This window comes from Podarcis cretensis, assembly GCF_951804945.1.
Source record: "Podarcis cretensis genome assembly, chromosome: 6".
In the NCBI taxonomy this organism is placed as follows: domain Eukaryota; kingdom Metazoa; phylum Chordata; class Lepidosauria; order Squamata; family Lacertidae; genus Podarcis; species Podarcis cretensis.
In genome coordinates, this window is record NC_137175.1 from 18,692,958 (window position 1) to 18,718,027 (window position 25,070).

General features: G+C 45.2%; 1 protein-coding gene across 5 annotated transcripts; it reads left to right on the forward strand.

Annotated features, from left to right (window-relative positions):
* The first annotated feature begins 790 nt into the window (after window positions 1-790).
* On the forward strand, window positions 791-24,298 carry SALL4 (spalt like transcription factor 4). 5 transcript variants are annotated; one of them, XM_079982415.1, is made up of 4 exons: window positions 791-962; window positions 14,350-16,899; window positions 20,290-20,588; window positions 21,748-24,298. In XM_079982415.1, the coding sequence occupies exons 1-4, from the start codon at window positions 890-892 to the stop codon at window positions 22,180-22,182; spliced, it is 3,357 nt and encodes a 1,118-aa protein (XP_079838541.1). In that variant the 5' UTR covers window positions 791-889; the 3' UTR covers window positions 22,183-24,298. The 5 variants fall into 5 exon arrangements, with proteins under 5 accessions (XP_079838541.1, XP_079838545.1, XP_079838542.1 ...); XM_079982419.1 differs by lacking the exon at window positions 791-962 and adding an exon at window positions 1,169-1,226; XM_079982416.1 differs by lacking the exon at window positions 791-962 and adding an exon at window positions 1,531-1,568.
* The last annotated feature ends 772 nt before the right edge of the window (window positions 24,299-25,070 follow it).

Genomic DNA, 25,070 nt, shown 5'->3' on the forward strand with positions numbered 1-25,070 from the left:
TTAATTCCAGATGATCCTTTATCCTCCTTAAAATAAAGTGGGATTTCCTTCCGAGGAGACATGTATGCGATTATGCTTACGATCCTTCCCTGGAAGTAAAGTTGCAGTTTTGCGCGCAACTCACGCAGCAGCAAGGGCCCACGCCCCCCCCCCCGCCCCCGCTCGGACTCAGCGGACCTGACTTCCGAGTAAACGCGCATGTCTCAACATTGAGCTCAACTAAAGGATCAATCTGCGTGCGAGGATGTTTCCTTCTGTGCCGGAAAGATCACTTCTCTTTGATTTAATGCCTGGGAGATGCACTAATTAAATCCCTCCTCCGCTTGATGGTGTTTTTCGGGATTCTGAACCAAAGCGGGGGAAACACTAACTTTTTTAAAAAAGGCAATTAAAAGGAGAGAGAGCGCAGAGGTTTTCTTCTCTTCCGATTGCCCTGGAGGAGCCTGGCTGGATGTTTGTTTACTTGCAAAGATGGATTCGGGACGCTCCGTGCGCCTCTTCGCTCCCCTTAAGGGACATCCGATCCAATCAGGCGCTCGAAAGCGCTACGCCAAAGCCCCTCTGCGCGCCTTGCGCTCCCGGACTCAGCGCGCACGCTTCCATCACATGGGCGAGCCCAGCGGCCGGCCCGAGACTACAACGCCCGGCGTCCCCTTCTTCGCCCTGATCAATGGACCTTATTTGAATAATCTGTGAGCTCTTGGACTCAGGCCAATCAGCTGTCAGGGACCCATGATAAATCGCAATGCATTATTGATAATCATAATTACTCTGACATGCGCATTCCGGTCCAGGGGAGTAATTTCCCAACTCTAGGAATTTGTTGTGAAGAAGAAGAAGAAGAAGAAGAAAATAATTGCTACTATTTTGCTCCCGATGCGTGTGCACCATGTCGAGGCGCAAGCAGGCGAAGCCCCAGCACATCCATTCGGACGAGCAGCAAGCCCCGCGCGCAGCAAATGGTAAGGGCGACACCGCCGGAGCTCGCGGGTCAGTCGCTAACTTTAATTGATGGGCAAAAGAAATCGACGAGGGAATCGGATCTGCGGGGGAGGGGACGGGGGTGGGAAGAGAGAAAGAGAGGTCGCTTTTGTGCCAGGGGGGTCTTTCTCCCAACGTTGCGCGCTGGGGGTTGCTGGTGCGCGATCCTTGAGTGCTCCTTTCGGAATCTGGACCACTTTTATCCCACCTTTATTTCTCACGACGGCAGGAACGGATCGGATAATGTGCGTGCTCCTGTTATTATTATTATTATTAATAATAATTTTAGTATTCTAGGTTGGGACCCGTTCTCTCTCTTCCTCCTCCCCCCCCCAAAAAAAAAATCAGTGTTGGACCTGGCTTCTGATCACTTTAGCTTTGGGGAGGATGATCTCTCAATACACATATTTTTATTTAAAAAGACAACAACTCAGGCTTTTGTAGTGTGTGGGACTTCACCTCCACCCCGCACCAGGGGGGAGGAAAGTTTCTATGGTGGTTCTAAGATCCCTTTAGCATCAACACCCCACCCCACTCCATTGTGTGGGACAATCTTGTCCTTAAATCCCAATGGATGTTGCTGGAAGGTAACTCATTTTTCCTCCTCCTCTTCCCTCCCCCCACCTCCAGGAAATATTTCTGGGAGGGATGGGGCATAGGCAAGAACAACACCTTTTGTAATGCAAGGCTGGCTGGCGCGGGGGGGGGGGGTTGAATATTTCCCCCCACCCTTCCATCTCTTTCCTTATTTGGATGGGTCTCTTCCTCTCTCCTCTCTTGCGCACCCAAAACTTTGGGACGATCTTGGTGTTGGGGTCGGAGGGAGGAGAGCGAGCGAGAGATCGCAATCACTCGGGACCTTTTGTAGCCTGACCTCCAGCCATCTTTGATTTCCGACTTCCTAAAATAACTCCGGTGAGCTAATATGGTGTGTTGGGGGTGGGGGGTGAGCAAAAAGGGAGAGATATTTTTAACAATCTTCCAGAACTCGTGGGCGCCTCGTCTCTCATTTCTACTACTTCTTCTTCCCCTTTTCCTTCTCTTCTATCGCCGGTGCTTCGTGACTTTCCCCCCCTTTTATAGAAAAAAAGAAATTTGCTGGCTTTTACCTCTCCGGATCTCCTTGATCAAGGGAGGGGCTGCGTGTGGATGTTCAGCGCGGAGCAAAGGGGATGTTGGCAGAACTCGCTCGAAGGCGAAGCGGAGGGCTTTAAATTCCTGGGTGGTGCGAGGAGTTGAGACCGGGATGGGAGTTTTGGGGAGCCTCGCCGGTAGCAAGGCGGACGTAGAAAGCTTGATTTCGATTCCCTTTTATTAATTAAAGAACACGAATCGGAGGATGAGTGCAATAAAACATTGAAAGGGGGGGGTATAAAGATTGGTTTATCGATGCAAACCCGAACCTTTGCAATTCAAGTGGGGGAGCAGTCGAGCCTTTCGGGAATAAAATTAAGTTTTCACAATGACTTAGATGAAATCTAGTTCCATAACTTGCAGATTTGTTTTAAAGCTGTTGTTCAGGGGCGAATGGAAACATTGGGTTGCAATCTTGAAAGTGTATATTGTGTCTTTTTTTGGAAAGGTGAGGGGGAACTCGTTCAAAAGAACCCCCTCCCGGGAAAACTCCCCCCCCCCCATGGATGGAAATAGTCGATAACAATGTATATTTGCGGGGGCGCGGGGGGAGGGGACGGTCCGATTCGCGACCCGCAGGAGGTGTGGGGGGCTTTTCTCCCGCGGTCCTCCGCCTCTTTTCTTTCGAGCCCAAATGTGCGATTGTTGAGTCCGGTTAATGGTGATTTAAGAAAACGGCAAGCTGGCCAGAAGGCAATAAATCCCATGTTTAATGCATGACTGTTTTTCCTTTGTGCATGTGCTTAGGATGGAGCGGGGCGGGGCGGGGCGGCCACTGGAGGTGATGTTTCTTCCGTGTAAATCTCTGCCCGCAGCTGGGGAATCACCTCCGGGGGGCTCCCTTGAAACAAAAGGGTTAATGACGCCCTTGGAGTGGCGCGCTCCGGGAAGGCGGGGCGGGGAAGAAGAAACAAGAGGGTTATCGGGAAATTATGACTTGGAGGAGCCCATATCCCGCTGCAGGCACCTGGATTGCAAATAATACTTATTCTTTTTAAGTGCAAAACGTCGATCAAGCAATACTTAACTTTGCACCAACGAAGCCTTCAGCATTACTGGATTCCGATACTGCAGAACTCTGTAACTAGGGGGGGAAATAATGGCAGGGCGGTGGAGGACGAGAAGAAGCCCCCCGTGCCACTAACGCGCGAGTGCGTTGTCCGTAGTAAAAACACTCTTTAACTCGCGCGGAATTGTTTGAAGGTAACTTTTGGCGAGGGCGCGCGGGAGGTTGCGTGGGAGAGTTGCTCTCTAGCGCCACCCAGGGGGCTCTGCCGGAGATGCGCCGCCGGTATTGGAAAAAACGCATTTTCTCTTTATAGGTTCTTTCGGTTTTTAGCTCGACAAGCTGAAATGAGATGGACACATGGCTAACTTTTCGGTCCTATCAGTGGGTAAAACTTAGCTGGTCACAATAATCCCATATGTTTATATTTCCCTTTTGCTGCTATTGATGGTTCTTAGGGGCTAGGTTAAATCTGCCTCCTAAAGCTGTTTCGGGATGCCTTCCCTGGAACGGAGAATGTGTCCGTGGTGCCCTTGGGGCGAAGTGAGGCGGGCCTTAGTCTGCTTGGTGCCTGGCTGAGAGATTTGTCCTCTTTTTCCCCTGCCCCAGAAAGCAAACTAGCAAAGCTGTGTGGAAGCTGCTCTGTACTAAGTCACTTATACATTTCTTTTGTTTCAGGAGAGTAGCTATTTGTTGGCCTTTTTTTGTTGCGAGTGTGATAATAGAATTGTCAGGGGACACCCCAGGGTCATCTAGTCCAACCCCCTGCAATGCAGAAATCTGAGCTACTTCAAAAGAATGCAGACTTTGATAGCGAAGCTACTGAGTTCATTGGGTGCCTTAAAGTGCCAGGGAATGCTTTGTGTTCTGTTACCCCCCAAAAAAAACCCAAACCCCAACAAGCACCACTTTCCTGGAAAGAAACAACAAATGTTTTGCAACAAATGTCAGGTATAGAAGAACCTTGACTGAAACTTTGAACAGTTGCTGCAAAACTGAGCTAGTGATGTGACAAGTGGAAGGTAGCTTTTTGTGTTCTCTAAATGCATTGTTAGTTGCGGAGGGAGAGGGCTTGGGTGTTAGGAATGAGGCAAGAAGGAAATGAAACCCAAGAAGGAATATTGTTGCTTGATACCAAAGTGTAGCCTGCCCTCCTGTATTTAGCTGCAGAACAGCCCTGTGAGGTAGGACAGGCATGGTTTGCCCAAGCCCCTCCCACTGAGCTGTGTAGCTGAGTTGGGGTTTGGATCTGTGCATCCTCACATTTAAACTTGCACTCTCTACAAAACAGCGGGGAGGGTGTAGGAGCTTTCTCAGACAAAGAAGAAATGTGATGAAGATCTTCACTTTCCTTTCATATTGTTAGGTAGAACTTTATTTTCCTGGAAGTTCATTTAATAATAGAAAAGAGAGAGTAGCAGAAAGTGTTGGTGGGTGTCAGAAAACAGTTTCTCTCAGTTCCGTGCATGGATTGTGCGTTTAAAATCACGGCAAGAACTTGAATATGCCCATATTGTGCTCTTTTAAATATGGAAAGAGTAAAATTTGATCAGAAAATTCCTTCAAGGTTTCCTGCATATGCATAGCAAGGAGGCACAATTAAGCACAACACTTCTATCCTTGGGCTTGGGGGGGGGGGATAAATGCAGACACAAAAATTGTGAAGCAATCTGAGAACCATCTCAGTGAAGTGTGTGTGTATGTGTGTTTGCAGTTGTGTGGGGTGGGGTTGGGAATGTTGCTGCTAACCTAGTGATCAATTAGCAGGTCAAAAAAATAGCAGGTGGGTCACTTGAGAACAATAATTGCATACTGAAAATTAGCATTTCCCCCTTGCATTTTAGCTGCCTATTGTGTTCGATAACAGCCACAAGGCCAAATTTTTTCTTTCTTTTTAATGCTGTGTAGAATGTAGAACTTTTTCTAACACTTAGGAAAATTCCAGACCTGCAACTTGTGCACAGTTTCACTAAAAAAAGAAGAAGTAATTACTGCTCACTAGTGTGGTGAAACATTGCACTTTCTTGCTATGGCAGCCATAACTCTTTAGACATGTGAATTGAATATCAAGAAATTCAACAAGAAATAAGTTTTGCTTTTTAAAAACGACCAACTTGCATAAATGGAAAGGATTAAGCAAAGTAAATACCTTCTGATAAAATGAGCTCTCTTTAAACTTGCGTTGATGATAGATGTGGTGTTTATAGGAGCGTCTTGAGTTTATTTTCAACGTGATGAACTGAGAGAGTCCCAACTAAGATGTCATTTCCCCTCTGTGTTCTTTGCCTGGGAGAGATGAAATTGTTTTTAAAGGAAGCAATAGGAGAATACCTGATTGGCAGGGCTGCTGGAGGCGCCAAGCATGGGGTGCTGTGCATGATGCCTTGTTCTTCGTCTTCTTTCTCATATTCCCCCCCCCCCCCCCCGAAAAAAAAAATGCCAGTGGAACACTATATTGGTTGTAGTGATCAGGCCTTTTCTGCGAAACGCGGCAGCTTGTGACGTTTTGACAGAGCTGCTGCTCTAACCTTTGCCTCCTCCTGCCTGCTGTGGGTGGTAAGTTGATGTCAAGCTTACAATTAGACTCTCATGCAATTGACCCTGGCAGCGGGGCTTTCGGCTGTTTAGCTTCGCCTTAAACACTGCGCTAGTGTTAAGTGTGGTTTGGAGCTGCCTTGTTTATAGTTGAGGGGTCTTGCTGGTGGAAGTAATTGAGTACGGAAGAAGAAGAAGTGGTCCTTGGCTAAGGTAGAAGTAAGATTTTGTTCTCGCCCCCTTCCCTTTCTCTTCTGGGCATTGAGCTGTGATATATGGGAGGTGGGGCTGTCTCTGTGCCCCTTCAATACTGGGAGGGGGCATCATTGCTAGTGGTGGAGGGGGCAGAAATTCAGTAGCTGTTTATTTCTTATTGATCTTTCAATGCAAACCTGGGTTAGATCGTAAAATAAAAATAACCTCTTTATGGCTCTAGCAATATTTTGCATAGGCAGATGTAGTGCTATTTAGCAAATGCTTCGGGCAAAAATGCAGGATTGGCCAATAATACTGGGATGGGCAAAGTATTTCTGGTTTGTGCATAGATAACACATCAGTTGCGATTCTCCTTTTGTGAAATGCCACCCCTTTTGTTCTGCCTGTTGTTGTTTTAAAGACAGTTCACTCTGACTATGAAAGCATACAGGTGTATTTAATATGACCCAACACAAAAATTAACCCATTTCTGCAGAACAAAGCTATCTGCACTATAATAAATGCCTTTCTCTGGCCTCCTTTTTAATCTCCATGTTAATAGCATCGGAACAGATGTCCAGTTAAGGCTTTCATTTTAAGCCCAGCAGGTAACTAAGGACACTTCTTAAAAGAAGTTTGTCAGCAATCAGTAGCCTTAAAAAAAAAATTTTTTAATCCCCTTTAAAGTTACTTCACATGGTAATGTGAAATTAAAAATAGATAAAGGTAAATCACCCCTGGACAGTGGACAATATAGAATCCTGTTTCAAGGCTGTGTAATAAAGAGTATGTACCATTGAAACCTTTGTTTTTTCTTTATAAGTAAACATATTTGGAATCGCACCTGACAACTCTTTGTGGTTTCAGAACAAAACTGCATTTAATTTGTTGCTGTTGTTACAGTTCGAACACAAAAAGGTTCTCCGTGGGACCAGCTGCGTAACTGAGTAGTATTGACCTAACTCTAATAATATCTGTGTTGTTGTCTTCAGTCATGCTTGGAATATTGGGAATGTTTTACAGCAGTCCACCTCTCTGCCCCCAAAATCCTCAGATCCCTGTTATATTAATGGAACACAAGCTGAAATGTCCGACAAAAGAAATTATTCAGAACGGTTGCCAGTGGTACTGGCAATGATCTGAATGAGCAGGATAAGTGTAAACTTTAAGAGACTTCAACATTGGCCCAATCAAGATCAACAAAACCTTTTAGAAAAGAATTTTGGAACAGGAGGATTCTCAAAACAGCCTGGTAAAAAATCTGCATGCATTGAACATGGACCGTTGACTTCATGTGGAGGGGGGAATGAACAGTGAGGGGGAAATGAAATGGAGTATTTTTGAGGTTGCAGACCCTACTCACTGCCATTTCTAATAAGCACTGAGTAATTGAATATATAGGGACGCAGGTGGCGCTGTGGGTTAAAGCCTCAGCGCCTAGGGCTTGCCGATCGAAAGGTCGGCGGTTCGAATCCCTGCGGCGGGGTGCGCTCCCGCTGCTCGGTCCCAGCGCCTGCCAACCTAGCAGTTCGAAAGCACCTCCGGGTGCAAGTAGATAAATAGGGACCGCTTACCAGCGGGAAGGTAAACGGCGTTTCCATGTGCGGCTCTGGCTCTGGCTCTGGCCAGAGCAGCGATGTCACGCTGGCCACGTGACCCGGAAGTGTCTCCGGACAGCGCTGGCCCCTGGCCTCTTAAGTGAGATGGGCGCACAACCCCAGAGTCTGTCAAGACTGGCCCGTACGGGCAGGGGTACCTTTACCTTTACCTAATTGAATATATGGAGAGGGAGAAAGGGAAGCAGTCTTAAGTGTGTGTGTACAAATGATTTAGAAAGGACACAGCCAACCAAACTGAAGTATTTTGAAAAGGAAATAATTCCTACTGAAATAAATGACTCCCAATCATGCATGATCCAGCCAAAAATAAGCGCTATCTGTCTTACAATATGGTGACATATTTGGGTAAAGATTTTTTAAATACAACAAACAAAATAAAACATACAAAAATGTCATGTGTCATAACATATTTTCTGATCCTCCTTGGACTTCCTCACATCTCCTGCTCCTACGTTCCAAATTTATAAAAATTAAACCAGCAATTTCTCACCTTATCCCCACCTTAAAATCCATTTTTACAATGTTATATCTTAAATTTTAGATATATTTATTTCCTCTTCAGTGCATTAAGATTAACCCAATAATTATCTAAAAATTTAGTTTTTTCATAAATTTAACTTATCTTCATAATTCACTTCATTTGTTTCCATGGTGCCCAATTGTTTATGATCAAACATCCTGCTTAACATTCATACAATTTACAATACTTTTGCAAATAAATCTTAAATTTTCTCCAATCTTCTTCCACCGTCTCCTCTCCCAGGTCTTGGATTCTGCCCGTCATCTCGGCCAGTTCCATATAGTCCATCAGTTGCACCTGCCATTCTTCCAGTGTGGGTAGATCTTGAGTTTTCCAATGCTTGGCAACGAGTATCCTTGCTGCTGTTGTTGCATACATAAAAAATGTTTGATCCTTCTTTAGTACCCCTTGGCCAACAATACCCAAAAGGAAGGCCTCTGGTTTCTTAAGGAAGGTATACTTAAATACCTTTTTCAGCTCATTATATATCATTTCCCAGAAAGCCTTCACTTTAGGGCAAGTCCACCAAAGGTGAAAGAACGTTCCTTCATTTTCCTTACATTTCCAACACTTATTATCAGACAAGTGGTATATTTTTGCAAGTTTGACTGGGGTCATGTACCATCTGTATATCATTTTCATTACATTTTCTTTCAAAGCATTACATACAGTGAAATTCAGCCCAGTAGTCCACAATTTTTCCCAGTCCTCAAACATAATATTGTACCCAATGTCCTGTGCCCACTTTATCATAGCCGATTTAACCATTTCATCTTGTGTGTTCCATTTTAACAGCAAGTTATACATTCTTGAAAGTACCTTAGTCTTAGGCTCTAACAGTTCCGTTTCTAACTTCGATTTTTCCACCTGGAATCCTAGCTTTTTATCAAGTTTAAAAACTTCTTTAATCTGAGCATAATGTAACCAATCTCGCACTTTGTCTTTCATTTTCTCCTGACTCTGCAATTTCCAGTTGTCTCCATCTTTTTCTAATATTTCCCAATATTTCGGCCATTTGGCCTCCATATTGAGTCTTTTTCGGGCCTTAGCTTCCAATGGTGAAAGCCACCTTGGAGTTTTGTTTTCCAATAAGTCTTTGTATTTTGTCCAGACATTAAACAATGCTTTTCTGACAATATGGTTCTTGAAATTCCTATTAATCTTAACCTTGTCATACCATAAATATGCATGCCAACCAAACGCATTATCAAAACCTTCCAAATCCAATACATCAGTATTCTCAAGGAGCAGCCAATCTTTTAACCAGCAGAAAGCTGCTGATTCATAATACAGCCTTAAGTCTGGCAGGGCAAAGCCCCCTCTTTCTTTCGCATCAGTTAATATCTTAAACTTAATTCTGGGCTTTTTGCCCTGCCAGACAAATTTGGAAATATCTCTCTGCCACTTCCGGAAACACTCTGTTTTGTCCACAATCTGCAATGTTTGAAATAAAAACAGCATTTTTGGCAATACATTCATCTTTACAGCAGCAATTCGGCCTAACAAGGAAAGTTTCAATCTTGTCCAAGTTTCTAAGTCTCTCTTAATTTCAACCCAACATTTCTCATAATTATCTTTAAATAGACTCAGATTTTTTGCTGTTATGTTCACCCCTAGGTATTTTACTTTTTTGACCACATTTAACTCTGTCTCTTTCTGAAACCGTTCTGACTCTGTAACTGTCAAATTTTTTCCCAACACCTTAGTTTTCTGCTTGTTTAATTTGAATCCCGCTACCTGACCAAACTCTTGAATCAATTGTAGTACTTTTTTCGTACTAGATTCTGGCTCCTGTAGAGTCAAAACTAGGTCATCTGCAAACGCTTTAAGTTTATATTGTTTCTCTCCGACCTCAATCCCTTTAACCAACCGGTCCCCTCTAATCATGTTCAAGAGCACCTCCAGGACCGAAATAAATAACAATGGGGAAATAGGGCAGCCTTGTCGTGTTCCTTTTTCAATTTTGAACTCTTCTGTAATCACATTGTTTACTATCAGTTTAGCCTTTTGTTCTGAATAAAATGCATCTATCCCATTTCCAAAACCCCGTCCCACTCCCATCCCTTCCAAATTTTCCTTCATAAATTTCCAAGAAATATTATCAAAGGCCTTCTCCGCATCAATGAAAATTAACACTGCTTTTGTGTTGATATTTGTTTGCAATAGTTCCAAAATATCAATAATGTTCCTTGTATTAGCAAACAAATGTCTACCTGGGAGAAAGCCTGCCTGGTCCTTGTGAATTACTTGGTTCAAAACTTTTTTAAATCTACTTGCTAAAATGTCTGCAAATATTTTGTAATCCACGTTTAAAAGAGAGATGGGGCGGTAGTTCTTAAGTTGAGTCTTTTCAGTTTCCAATTTTGGTATCAATGTGATAAACGCTTCTTTCCACGATTCCGGCGCCTTCTTCCCCTCCAGAATTTCATTGCAAACCTCCAACAATGGTTGTATCAAATAGTCTTTCAATGTCTTATAGTACTTGGAGGTGAGCCCATCTGGCCCTGGGGATTTGCCCAGTTGCGTGTTCTGAATGGCTTGTTCAATCTCTTGTCGTGTTATTTTAGAGTTCAGGATTACTCTATTTTCCTGTGATAATTTTGATAGTCCATTTTTTTTCAAAAATTGTTTTATCTCCATTTCATCTTGCGGCCCTTGAGCATAAGCTGTGATGCAAAAAGTTGGATGGACAGGGCAATAGCACTGGATTTGGTGAAAATGGCCATATTTTGCCTATTATAACCTAGTGGGCCAAGCTCCAAAGCATGGTGGACCCCAGTTGGTCCACACTGGCCAGAAGCTCTCCATCCCTGGATATCTACACTTGTGGTGAAAATTTCCTTTTTAAAAAGCAACCAAATGTTTACAAGGCATCATATTCTGATATTTTCTCAAGCGTGAGCTCTGTCGTAAGACATTTATTATTGAAGGAAGATCTTCAGACCCAGGCTCTGGTCCCAGATCATATTCCTCTGTGGGTGTTTAGTGGTGGTAGTTCAAATAAATGTTTTTCAAAAACAGCTTTTTCCACCATTGTGTGGGAACCCATTTTTGTGTGTGTGTGTGTGTGTGTGTGTGTGTGTGTTAATGCATGAACTTCCTGTTGAACATTTTCCACCTCATTTTCCATAAAATACCGTATTGATATAAATGAATCCATTCCTGCACATAATTTTGAAGACAGTGAATGTGCTTTTTGGGCAACATGTTTGTGATGGTGAACCCACCTTTAACTTGTTTTTGCCTTCAGTGCTTAAAATACCACCTCCATTTTAAACAAACAAACAAACAAAAACCCACCTCTGGTTTTTGCTTCCTGTTCCTCATAAATCTCTTCTGTTGACTACTGTTGTGGGATATTTTAAAACCTAATTAATATCTGCAATGGAGGCTTATGTAGACTTTGCTTGGCTGGCTTCTGGCTACTATTTAGGGAAAGATGCTGAGACTTCTACTTTGTGTCACCCTTGCCTAGATGTTGACTGGGAACCCAGCAAAACACCCAAGCCAATATATTTCATTATTGAGTGAAGAATAAACATTTGGGGAAAGCAAGTGAAGAAATTGGTGATGTCATTAGAGGAAAGGAAAAGGGTATAAGGGAGGGGACTTCACCTCATCGGAATTTGCTTTTAAGGGAGAGGTAGGTGAATGGGTGGTCACACAGCTAAGGTAAGAATGAAGTCAACTGTGATCTGGACAGGGAGGTTGAAGCCAGTGTGACGTAGTGGTTAGAAACTTGGACTAGGGCTGAGGAGACTCGAGTTCAAATCACTACTCTGCCATGAGTGTCATTGAGTGACCTTAGACCAGGGATCAGCAAACTTTTTCAGCAGGGGGCTGGTCCAATGTCCCTCAGACCTTGTTGGGGGCTGGACTATATTTTGAACAAAAAAAAAAAAATGAACGAATTCCTATGCCCCACAAATAACCCAGAGATGCATTTTAAATAAAAGGACACATTCTACTCATGTAAAAACACACTGATTCCCAGACTGTTCGCGGTCCAGATTGAGAAGGCGATTGGGCCGCATCTGGCCCCCGGGCCTTAGTTTGCCTACCCATGCCTCTCTATTCCCAACCTTACTTTACAATGTGGTTGTGGTGACTCATTCTGGAGGGGAGGACACCATCCTGCACTGTCCCAGGGCAGGATAGAAATGGGAGTGAGTGGGAATGGATAAATGTCTCTTGCCAGGGGAATAATGTGCAGGTGCTGTTAGGTCTGCGTGCATATGCCCTTATAACTGTATGGAAAGAACAAACGGAATTGCTATCTTTGTGGGTGTGGGGCTTTGGGGGGGATGCATTTTTGTGCATATTACTAGGCCTGGGAGCTGCATTGCAAAATTCAGAGAAGAATGAACTTCAAAGGATAGCTCTGTTTTGGTTCTTGGATTGCTTTGGAAAGTGCAAAGTGGATAGTGCAAACTGCTTGCCTTCAAATGCAGATTGAATCTAATTTCTCCCCACCCCTAGCTGAGAGTGAGTACATAATACATCTTAAACAGGATGAAAAGTGCTGATTCCTTTCAGCTCACTAGGGTGGGGTGAAGGGAAGGAATTGTTCTCCTTCCCTCATACTGGTGGGCATTAAAAAAAAAAATCAGACTCTGTACTTCCAAAAAACTCCAGTTGTCTTGTCATATTCTGATGCTGTACAAAGTTTCAAATTAGCCCTATGCATAATGACCTAATGATTTTAACTTTTAATGCAGGAAATCCATTGCAAGAGCCCTTTTCAGCCATTCTCTGTGTTTTAATTGAATGTTGTACAGTACTGAAGAAGAAATGCTGTGTCCACAGCAGCAATTTCTGCTTTGACTCTGCATGTGTTTCTTGAAAAGACCTGAACCTGAGCCCTTGAAGTGCAACCTTGAAATAAACATCTGAGATAAACATCTGCCCTCCTACAGTCTTTCCCCTCCATAATGGAGTGACATTTTTATATTTTTAATTTTTTGTAATTTCAGGGAGTTTACAAAATCTCCTTTTTGTTGATGGTGTAAACATCCAGGATCTCCACATGGGGGAGCATCTATAAGAAAAACTAACTTGAGGGAATTTGCAGCATAATTCCATAATGTTGGCTATTACTTAAAGGGGGAAAAAAGAGTTTGTATGGTCTTCCTTTCTGTATATAAGGTGGCACAGAGATGAGGCATTTCATTCTTGCACTTGCAGGTATATGTGAATGTCCAGCTTGGCTGTGTTTGTGGGCGCATTTGACTCCTTAAGGGATAAGTGTGCTTTCCTGATGTACGTCATTCCTGTTCAGAGAGCTTTTGCAGGAATCAAATCTTTATGGGATCAGGCTGTAGCCCAAATAGTGTCCAACCCCATGCAGATAGGAAGCCTGTGAGGCATGAGTTAAATAAAGCCACACTGCCATAGGTGGTTTGGGGGGGGGGGCTCAGGGGTGGTGGCTGATGGGACTAATCAGGTGTAAGGCATCAAGGTGAACAGTGGGTAGAGCCAATGACTGGTGGAGCCAACTAATTCTAGTTTCGCCCCCACCCACCTAGAATCATAGAGTTTGAAGGGACACCAGAGTCATTATTATTATTATTATTATTATTATTATTATTATTAATTTATTTATACCCCACCCATCTGGCTGGGTTTCCCCAGCCACTCTGGGTGGCTTCCAACAAAATATTAAAATACAATAGTCTGTTAAACATTAAAAGCTTTCCTAAACAGGGCTGCCTTCAGATGTCTTCTAAATGCAGGAATCTTTTGCCCAATGTGGGGCTCAAACGCACAACCCCAAGATCAAGAGTCTCATGCTCTGCTGACTGAGCTATCGCAGCAGAGTGGGGAGGAGGCTGACAGGTTGTAAATAAGAAGGCAGGCAAGTGAGAACAGACTGCGATTGATGGGGGCAGCGCCCCATTCACCTGAGCGAACCAGCCTCCACTGATGGAGTATGTGTGTGTTGCTGTCAAGGCACTTTGAGTTCCCTCATACTTTGAGCTGACCCTGTATTGCACACCTGGACTTCTTTAGTCTACCTGTTCTGTTCATGTTGTAGACCTTTGAATCTGGTATTGGAAGGCAATTTGCATGTATAGTGTATTCTGTCACTGCATAGCTAATAAGAAATGCTTTAAACTGGGGTGGTAGGGAGCTTAGCACCCAGATTGCTTTGACACGTGGCAGCAATGGGAACTGGATTTGGGTAAAAGGGATTGAAAATCCTCCTTGATTGCACCTTGCATTTCCAATGTGCAAATGTCTTGGTCTACTAGCCGCCTTTTCCCAGCAGAGACATCTGATTGTGCTTTTGTTCCTGTAAAAGAACCTTGCTCTGAGACCCCTTCTCTCTCTCTCTTTTTCTTTCTGCTGTCTCTTTCTAGGGAGTCCACAAGACGTCCCAGGTGACAGAGGGGGCGAAATGAGTTCCAAAAGGTGCCGGACGGAGGAGACCAACATCTGCGAGAAATGCTGTGCAGAGTTCTTTGAGCTTTCCGAATTCCTCGAGCATAAGAAAAATTGCACTAAGACGCCACCTGTCCTAATCATGAACGACGGCGAGGTCACAGTGCCCCTGGAAGACTTCCCTGACAGCTCCTCGGGGAGTTTCCCCAGCAATCAGATGGACGGCCAGACGGCCAAAGAGAGCCCTGCCAAGAGTCACTCTGCTTCTGCGGAGAAGAGAGGAGAGAAGGTCTGCGCTGAACCGGAGGGAGGGATGTATCTCAAAACGGAGCCCCCTGTTGCTCCCGCGGCTCATGAGTTGAGCTATATGTCCAAACCTAAAGTACCAAACACTAACGTGACTTTGCAATCCATACGTGGCACTAAAGTGGCTGTCAACCAGTGTACCTCGGAGACTGTGTCTCCATCCATGGCCGGCCTCAACGCCATCCCCATGATCCTTGAGCAGCTCGTGTGCCTACAGCAGCAGCAGCTCCAACAGATCCAGCTGACGGAGCAGATCCGGATCCAGATTGCCATGATGGCCCCCCACATCCTGCATCCATCAATAGCTGCTGCTGACCCGCTCAAAGCTTTGGGAGCCCACATGTCCCAACAACTGTCAGCTGCCGTGGCGTTAATCGGACAGAAAGCTGGGAACCAAAGCCTATCCCTGGAATCCTTGAAGCAAGGCAAACTACCTCATTCGAGTGCCGGCATGCCGGCCGCTGTTTCTATGGCTGGCGGGCTCACGCCAGCGGCCATCTCCCTGAAGCCCGACGCAATCAGAGGCCTGTCGGGCGCCATCTCCCGCTTCCCGAACCCTTTGCTACCTCAATCGTCCAGCTCTGTCATCTTCCAAAACCCGCTTTCGGCCATTTCCCCAGCAGCGGTCGACCCCTCGAAGAAGGCGAAAGGGAAGCTGGCCACCCTCAACATGCCTGAAAACAAACCAAGCCTGGAAGAGCCTTCCTCCTTCTTCAAACACAAGTGCAAGTTCTGTGGCAAAGTCTTTGGCAACGACAGCGCCCTGCAGATCCACCTCCGTTCGCATACGGGCGAAAGACCCTACAAGTGCAACATCTGTGGCAATCGCTTTACAACCAAAGGCAACCTTAAAGTGCATTTCCAGAGGCATAAGGACAAATATCCCCAAATCAAAATGAATCCTTACCCTGTACCGGAACACCTGGACAACATGCCCACCAGCAGCGGCATACCCTATGGGATGTCTGTCCCGCTGGATGAATCCAACCTTATTGTAGACACCAAGCCCATCTTGACTGCACTGCCTACCTCTGTAGGTGCCAGCTTACCTCCACACGCTTCCAACTTGGCAAGCAGCAAGGATTCTTTTGCCGGTGTGCTTCTGAGTGACACGCAGCCCAGGCCTTCTCCGGAAAGCGAAGGTGGGTCTTCATCGGGTACGGCGAGTCACGAGTCGGGAGTCGAGCAGAACAGGAGTTCCCCGCAGGCCGGCTGCAGCGCAAGTGTGTTTCATGTGGGCAGAGCTGGTGAGCAAGGCTCCGAAACGACAAAGCTTCAGCAGCTGGTGGAGAACATTGACAAATCCGCGTCGGACCCCAACGAGTGCCTGATCTGCCACCGAGTCCTCAGCTGCCAGAGCTCCCTCAAGATGCATTACCGCACTCACACGGGCGAGCGGCCCTTCAAGTGCAAGATCTGTGGCCGCGCCTTCTCTACCAAAGGCAACCTCAAGACGCATTATGGAGTGCACCGCGCAAATACCCCCTTGAAGATGCAGCACTCCTGCCCCATCTGCCAGAAGAAGTTTACCAATGCCGTGGTGCTGCAGCAACACATCCGAATGCACATGGGCGGACAAATCCCCAATAGCCCAGTCCCAGAAAACACGCGGGACAACACTGAGGTGGAGGCTACTGTAGCTGAGAACAACGGAGACCCGTGTTGCCTGGAGGATAATGTGGAAGCCATGGATACAGAAGGAGATCTGGAGTCGCGGGATGGCCTAAGCCACTCTTCCAAGCCACTTGCCCCATGTGGTACTCCAGGCGAGCCTACGAGTTCTGTTTTCTCCAGCATTTCAGCCCTGGAAAGCCAAATGAAGATGGTGAACTCCACCTTACACTTGCAGCGCCAAAGCAGCCAGAAATGCAGCGATAATGGCTCAGGAGAGAGCGATGGCATGACCAATGACTCTTCCTCAGTAATGGGTGATGCAGACTATCAGAATGGCAGCCGCAGTCCTGTTGCCTCTGATTCAGCTTCTTTCCCAGCATTGTCTCCAGCCAACAGTCAAGCAGAGAGCCCCACATCCAAGTCTCCAGACCTTAACATCCAAGAGGACAGTGCAGCGGGAAGTAAGGCTGAGGGTCCCGAAACCCACACCACGGGTCCTGAAATCCGCCCCGTGGAAAGGGATAGTGCTTTGGATCTAACTTATGGCAGTATTGGTCGAAAGATTATCAAAGAGGAACCTGGGTTGCTCTTCCCAAATGGAGAATATGGTGAGTCACCCTTTCTTCCTTCCTTCCTTCCTTCCTTCCTTCCTTCCTTCCTTCCTTTCTTTCTTTCTTTCTTTCTTTCTTTCTTCCCCATTACAGTTACTGTTACATCTATGGGTGTGTGTGTTTTGGCTTCACAGCTTGCTGACTGTGCCTGGCTAGCAAGTCTCTTGGACCAGGTATGGAGAAGCAGTGGCATTCCAGATGTTGATGGACTACATTTCCCATCAGCCCTGACCACTGGCTGTATTGGCCAGGGCTGATGGGAGTTGGATTTCGACCATGTCTGGTGTGCCAGAGGTTCTCCAACAATGTGCTACAGAAAGGGAGCACCCAGCCTGGGAGACTCCCAGGTTGGAGAAATGCTATAGCTGCTCTCTTTGTGGAACTGGTTTTGGTCTTTCTCTGGATCTAAAGCTAAGCAACATGATGGGAGGCTTGAGAACAATCCGATGTCCTCTTGCCATCAGATGAGCAAAGTAGAAGTCAGGTAACCACTGCCTCTGTTTCTTTGCCAGGCTTCTGCTTCCCCACCATCTGTCTGCCCAGTTTGTCCCAAATTCCCAGTGTCTGTAGAGCATCAAACCTCAATGTAATCAAAAAGACATGCACATCTAATGACACAACCCAAGATACTTAAACTAGTTTCCTTGAGACAGGAGCAGTTGGGTGGTTTATTTTCTTTTTCTCCCTTTAAAGAGTGCTAGGGATACATGAAGGTGTCTGATTGAAGAGCCACAGTACTCTCATTGATGGGAGAAAGGAAAAGTTTGGTTTCTTGTTTCTGCCAGAGCCCCAGTTGCTTAAAATGGCTTGACTGTATGGCTAAAGCAATGGCTTAAGAAGTAATGTGAAACTTCTGAGTTGCCTGCCCTACCCCCTCAGGAGGTGCATATTTCATAGAATCGTAGCATTGTAGAGTTGGAAGGCACCCAAGGGTCATCTAGTCCAACCCCCTACAATGCAGGAATCTCAACTCAAGCATCCATGACAGGTAGCCATCCAACCTCTGCTTACATCCAACCATACACCTTCAGGTGTCTTTCTCTTCGCACAAGTAACCTTTTCAATTAAAATAGTCTCATAATTTTCTGTTGAATTTGCTGTTGTTGTTCATTTACAAAGCTTCAAATTAATTTCTCATTCATTTGGGAGGAAATGTAAGATAAATGTTCAGCACAGCACTAATTGAGATCATCCCTGTCATGCCACAAGGTCATATATGCAGATGATCTTGGTGGCTGTTTTTATTGGCTGTTGAATCTTCTCTTACGTGAGATGCTCCCAATCAAGGATGATCCCTGTGTTATATCTTAACAGTGCAACAGCTGTCACCAAGTCGCTGGCCTGTGGGTGGCATTTGTGCCATGCAGATAACCTAGGAATGATTTCCTTCGCTGTTGTTGCCCCTCCCTCCCTCCACCAGGGCCAGCAGTAGCACAGAAAGTTCCCCATAAAGCAGCCATGTGTTACTGGTGCTGTGTGGGACTGGAAACAACTTGCTGCAAAGGCAATAATATCAAAGAGCCGTACCACATTAGACACCCAGACGATGCTAAAAGCTGAAAGATTGAAGGCAGGCAAAAGCAATGACTTCTTTGCACAGTTGAATTCCCTTCCACAAGAGGTAGTGCTGGCCACCAATTTGGATGGCTTTAAAAGAGGATGGGACGCGGGTGGCGCTGTGGGTTAAACCACAGAGCCTAGGACTTGCTGATCAGAAGGTCGGCGGTTCGAATCCCCACGACGGGGTGAGCTTCCGTTGCTCGGTCCCTGCTCCTGCCAACCTAGCAGTTCGAAAGCACATCAAAGTGCAAGTAGATAAATAGGTACCGCTCCAGCGGGAAGGTAAATGGCATTTCTGTGTGCTGCTCTGGTTCGCCAGAAGCGGCTTAGTCATGCTGGCCACATGACCCAGAAGCTGTACGCTGGCTCCCTCGGCCAGTAAAGCGAGATGAGCGCCGCAACCCCAGAGTCGGTCACGACTGGACCTAATGGTCAGGGGTCCCTTTACCTTTACTATATATATAGAGAGAGAGAGGATTAGATGAATTCATGGAGGAAGGCCATCTCCTATCTCCATTGCTGGGAATATCAGTAGGGCAGGTTGCTGTAGTGCTTACTTCCTGTTTGCAGATTTCCCACGGGCACCTGGTTGGCCACTGCGAGAATAGGCTACTGAACTATTGATTCTTCAATCTGTTCTAGCAGTTGCCTCTTCTATGTCTTGTCAGAAGCATTGTAAAACCATCTCCATTATGGGTGGGTCTAAAAGAGTTGGGAGTTAATGCCTAATACAACAGAGCTATTATAACATCAAACTTTGGACATACGTCTTCTTTTCATCAATTTTTTTTTAAACATCATTGAAAAGTACTGCAAACTTAGAAAAAGACGTCAAAACCTGTGCTTAGCGAATACAAATTTAGCAAAATTTGTATGACACTTAATTGTCATTAAAGCCTTCTTTGTTACCCACCCAAAAGCAGAGGGTCTCTCTCCCCCCCCCCCCCCCCCCCCCGTAGGTCTGGAGACAGGCATCCTTTTTAAAGGATGACATTTGGCATTGGGGAAGCAGATTTGCCCTGCCTTTCCTGCACCCCTGAAGCCCACATGCTCCTCATGATCTGTTCCAGAAGGTCCCCTAATCCTCCAGAGCAGATTTTGGGGTGCCTGTGGATTTGCAGGGTAGGGGAGAAGTCTATCTAGTCCAAGCTTCTGTGACCAACTGGATGGATGCACAGGGGAAGCTCACAAGCTGGATTTGAACCCCAAATGCTCTATTTCCTCTTGAAGTTTCCAGCATCTGATACTGCGGGCTCCCTCTCATGAGTGGGGACAAAACATAACCACCAGGGTTAGTTGCCTCTGATAGCTTTATCCAGCATTAATTTTTCTAACCTGCTTTTAAAGTCATCCAAGTTGCTGGTCGTCACTGCCTCTTGTGGGAGAGAGTTCCATAGTCCTAACTTCGTGCTGTGAGAATAAGTCCTTTTTCTTGTCTGTCCTGAATCTGAGTCCCATGGCATGAGTGGTAGTCTGTTTGGCTGGTGGACAGACCCTAGAATTCTATCCAAAGAGAGGTTTCCAGGTACACATTATTTTTTGTCCTGCTCTTGTAAAACAAGCCACTCAGCAGAATGCATATACCGACGGCAACCAGCTATCCTATTTACAAATGACCTTGTGATTTTGTGCATCTGTCTCCAACCTAAGCATATGATCATATGGTGATTTGTTCGCATTTGCTCAGCTGGATTTTGTGTGTGTGTGTGTGTGTGTGTGTGTGTGTGTGTGAAAAAAGTCACTAGGTTTTTTAGAAACATTGAATCAGGCTCATCACATTTAAGGTACCAATGCGTTCTCTGTCCCCCTTTTGAAATTATTCTGCAGGTCGAAACAGCATCCACCCTGCTTTTGTCAGAGCGCCGCCAGGTCTTATAAAAATGGAAGTTCCTAGCGATCGCTCCATTACCACGGCCCATTTTATTGGCCCCCATGTGTTGTCGTCCTCTGGGCCTCTGCTGGTGCCGCCCCCTCGCCGGACTGCGAAGCAACATATCTGCACTACGTGTGGCAAGAACTTCTCTTCGGCAAGCGCCCTCCAGATTCATGAGCGGACTCACACGGGCGAAAAGCCCTTCGCCTGCACCATCTGCGGAAGGGCTTTCACCACGAAAGGGAACCTCAAGGTGAGCCGAGGAGGGAAAGCACTGATTTGTATTCAGGCGCAGAAAAAATTAAGTATTGATCTCTCGCTTTTCTTTCTCCAACCAAAACGGGACTGCTAGTGGTTGCTGTGGGAAAGCCAGAACAGCAGCAAACTTCTGAAGCTGGAACTGGTACTGTGGTCAAATGTGTCACCTGTCTCCTTCCTGGGACCTTCCAAATGTTCTTGAGCGAAAACTCTCATCATCCCTGACCCACTGGCCATGCTGGCTGGGCCTGAGGGGAGTTGTAGTTCAGCAACATCTAGAGAACTACAGGTTCCTCTGCCCTACTTTAATTAAGAGTCCAACATGAGTCCTTCTGTTGGGGTGGGGAGATGGGCCCACCACCAACAAGTCCACATGTGGCAATTGTGGCAACTTAGTTGTGTGGCAATTTATAGTCAATTGTGGATGTTCCTGCTGCATTAGTTATCAGTTGTTATTTTAATGGCGCGCTTTAATTCATTTGTGATTAATTTAAGTAATCAGATTAATTTAATTGTGGTCTATCTTGCTGAGAAGAGGGGCTCAGGTGGACTTTGTGTGAATACCTTTGCAATCCTCATTTTAAATGCATTGACTGAGTCGGAGCAGAGCCAGTGGCTGCAGCCCCTCTTCTCTCCATGTCATGAATTTAACTTTGATGTAGAGGACACATTAAAAGGGCTTGTCTTTGTGTTGTAAAATGCCTCTTGCAGAGCTTCCTAAAGCCCACAAGTGTCTTAACTTCATTGACGTTCAGAAGGTTCCTGCTGCTTTAGCTCTTGCTGGGAAAACCCAGCACAGAGAATGTACCATGTTTATGGGGGTAGGGAATTTCCTCTTGCCATCTGTCCCCTTCCCTTTTAATCGCTTGCCTCTTTAATCTCTTGCATCTGTGTAGCATCGTCATTCCAGGGAGCACAGGGCAAAGTGATTGGGGTTATTGCACTTTTCACTACTAACACACCCGTGAAAGTAGCTTGAGCGAGAGATGGACTTTGCCCAAGTCACAGTTCTGTGGCTGTGGTTTGAAACTCTTTCACAATGTAAATGCTTTACCCATAGCTCTCATTTGCTTCTTGCCAATGGATTGGATAGAAGTGGAAACACCATTTTGATATTTTCCCCTCTCTTCACCCTCCTTCCTGTCTCTGTTAAGGTTCACGTTGGAACTCACATGTGGAACAACTCCCCCAGGCGTGGAAGAAGACTGTCCATCGACAACCCCATAGCTCTCCTTGGAAACGATCCCAAGAAGGTATCAGAGATGTTTCCCAAGGAGGTTGTTCCTGCCTCGGTCAGCCTCGATCCCTCAGCATGGAACCAGTACGCTGCAGTCCTCAGCAACGGCTTAGCCATGAAAGCCAACGAGATCTCTGTCATCCAGAGCGGCGGTATACCTTCTCTTCCAACCACAATTGGGGGAGGTCCGGCAATCAACATAGCAATGAATTCCGCCACAGTCTCCAAGATGGATGGTTCCCAGTCTACGACTGGCTCAGAGATCGAGAAGCCCAGCAGCACCGCCACAGACACTGTGCCAAAACGCCAATTCCCTCACTTTATGGAGGAAAACAAAATTGCTGTCAATTGAAAGCCCAGAAAACTTGAGAGGAAGCAGAATGGATTTTTTTAAAGGAATCACTATAGAAACATATATATATTATATTTTTAAGAGATTACACCTCAAGTATCCTTATTTTCCTATCAATGTGCAAATGAGACTATGGTTGTCTTTGTAAAGAGTTGCCCAGAGTACAATCATGCTGGTTTTGTTTTTTGTTTTGTTTTTTTTGGGAGGAGAGTCTATTTAGGGCTCTCCTCTATTTCCTTTTCTTTTTTTGGAAAGATGCGGGTCTTGCAAAGTAGTTCTTACATGGATGACTTTAATGTGTAAAACGTTGCCCGTTTTACAATGTGAAAATCCAAAACTGATGAACATATATACCTCTTTTTGTTACGTTGTTACGGCTTAGAAATCAATTGTGGCTTCGAGAAGAGCAGGGTCAAATCAGTTGGCCATTCAGAGAGGGACACAGGGAGTTTGGCACTCCTGGAATTCATGACTGATATGTGGAAAGTAATTATGCGGGTAAATATCCAAGAATGCCACCCTTTTAGGATAGTACCTTTTGTGTGTTTGTGTGTGGTTTGTTTTTAAATGTGGTTTTGAATGTAATATTACTATAATGCCTACTGGACATGCAGATCCCACTTTACTCAGAAGAATGTGTTGCTGGATATGAAAATACATTTTTAAACTGGCACTGTCTGTTTAATCCATGATAAACCTTAAATACCTTGTACTGATGACTGCTGCTTATTTAAAAACTACATGAATGCATGCACGCCATCAAGATCACTGTGCCAAAATCCTGATTTTGCAGTGCATTGCTGTTCCACACCCACTGCCACCCCCAAATAGGCCACATTGCAGGGAGGAAGTTGGGAGAGACTCACTGAATGAGCAGGAAGGTAAAAGCTTTGTATATACTGTCGAAAGGGAATTTGGATCCTTTGGGGAGGCTGAGTTTGGAATGTTCTGCTGGGAATCTCAAGGGACTGCATTTTGGAAACAGTTCACGTAGCATGAGGAAACCTTTCGCCTGTTCATGTATATTTGATTTTCTTGGGATATGTCTGTATCAAGATTCTGTATTTAAAATGAAGTAGGGGGGGTGAGGGGTGTTCTAAGTTGCTAAGACACTTCCAATTCAGAAATTCAGGGTGCAAACCACCCAGAAGTTTTATCTGTATGGACTTCCTGTGTTCCTGTGGTGCATTTGGAGTTTGTACAGGAGAAATCTAGGGTTGCTTGCAGGGGCGGACAGCTTCTGTTTTGACTTTGTGTATTTGCATTTTGGGGGGGAGGGGAAAACAACCCTCCCCCCCCCCAAAAAAAACCCTGATGGCATTTGTGTTTGTATGAAGGTTACTGGGATGGCCCTGTGGATTCTAAGTTATCTACCTCATTATTATTATATTATTATGTTGTTCTTTTTTGTAGTGCTGAGTGTCTATTTTTCTATCAAATAACCACTGTATTAAACTTGAGATCCAAGCAGAGGCTACTGTGCACTATTTGAACCAAAATATGATATGCTGGTAAGAATGTCTGATGATGTCATGGTGTGTGTGAGGTTTGTTTGTTTGTTTGGGGGCTTTCCCCCCATAGCCCCTCCCTTGATCGCTTCTGCATAATCTCTCTTTGTGGATGTGAAACTACATTGGAAAATAGAGCTTAGCATTTGGTATTAAAATGACTTGGAATAAACATATGGCTTCTCCCCCACCCCCCGAATTCAAGGGTCCAGCTGTGCTCATGTGGAAGGCTCATGAAACAATGTGGATTCAGTAATGATAATAATAATGAAAAAATACACTTTACTTGCACCATGTTGTTGCACCTGAACTATATTGTGTGTGTTTCTCCTCTCAGTTTTTTGTTGTTGTTGCTTAGGATCAGTTTTTTGCCAAGTTGTGCCTTTCCTGCTGGACTTCGTAAAGAACACAACCCTGTTTACACTGTAAAATGGATCTTGTTACATTGAACATGCCAAAGGTTCATCCCAATCATCAAATGTCTCTTTTGAGTTGCGAATGTATGGACTTTTAAGGAAATACTGTGTAGCTTTTTTAAAAAAGAAAACTTATCTACTGAAACGTTTCTGTTGATGTTATGAAAATAAATTTGGGATGACTTTTTCACACTTAATGCATCTAACTTTCATTTTTGTGACGTTTATACAGCTCTTTCAGTGTAACAAGGTGCTCCATAACCAATGCTCAATGTATTTTATGCTTTAAACAAAAAGAAAATCTGCACACAGGCTATGCAGATTTTGGGAATTGTATAAATTCTGCCAAACGGGATACCCCCCCCTCCTTTTCAAAAGTTTGCAGTACAGTCGTACCTTGGATCCTGAATGCCTTGTGAGTCAAATGTTTTGGCTCCCGAATGCTGCAAACCCGGAAGTGAGTGTTCCTGTTTGCGAACGTTCTTTGGAACCCAAACACCCTCAGCAGCTTCCATTGCTTCTGATTGGCTGCAGATGCTTCCTGCAGCCAATCGGAAGCCGCGCCTTGGTTTCTGAACATTTTGGAAGTCGAAGGGACTTCTGGAACGGATTCCTTTCAACTTCCGAGGTACCACTGTACATCCCCTTGGTATGAGTACCAATGGTACTTTCCAGCTTTGCTAGTTGGGGAAGAAGCAAAGCTACCAGAGTGCTATACTGAACCAGGTGTAGAAAATCTGTGGCTCTCCAGTTATTGCTAGGCTCAAACTCACAGCAGCCACAGTCAGCATGGTCAATAGCAAGGGATGATAGGAGTTGCCACAGGTTAGCTGCTCCTGCCCTAAACCATTGAAAACCTTACTGACCTCCCAGCATAGGAGATTTCAGGAAGCAGGAAAGTGAAAATGGGCAGAGAACTGAATTGTGAACCATTACCACTCTGCTTTTCTGATTTGAAGGATGC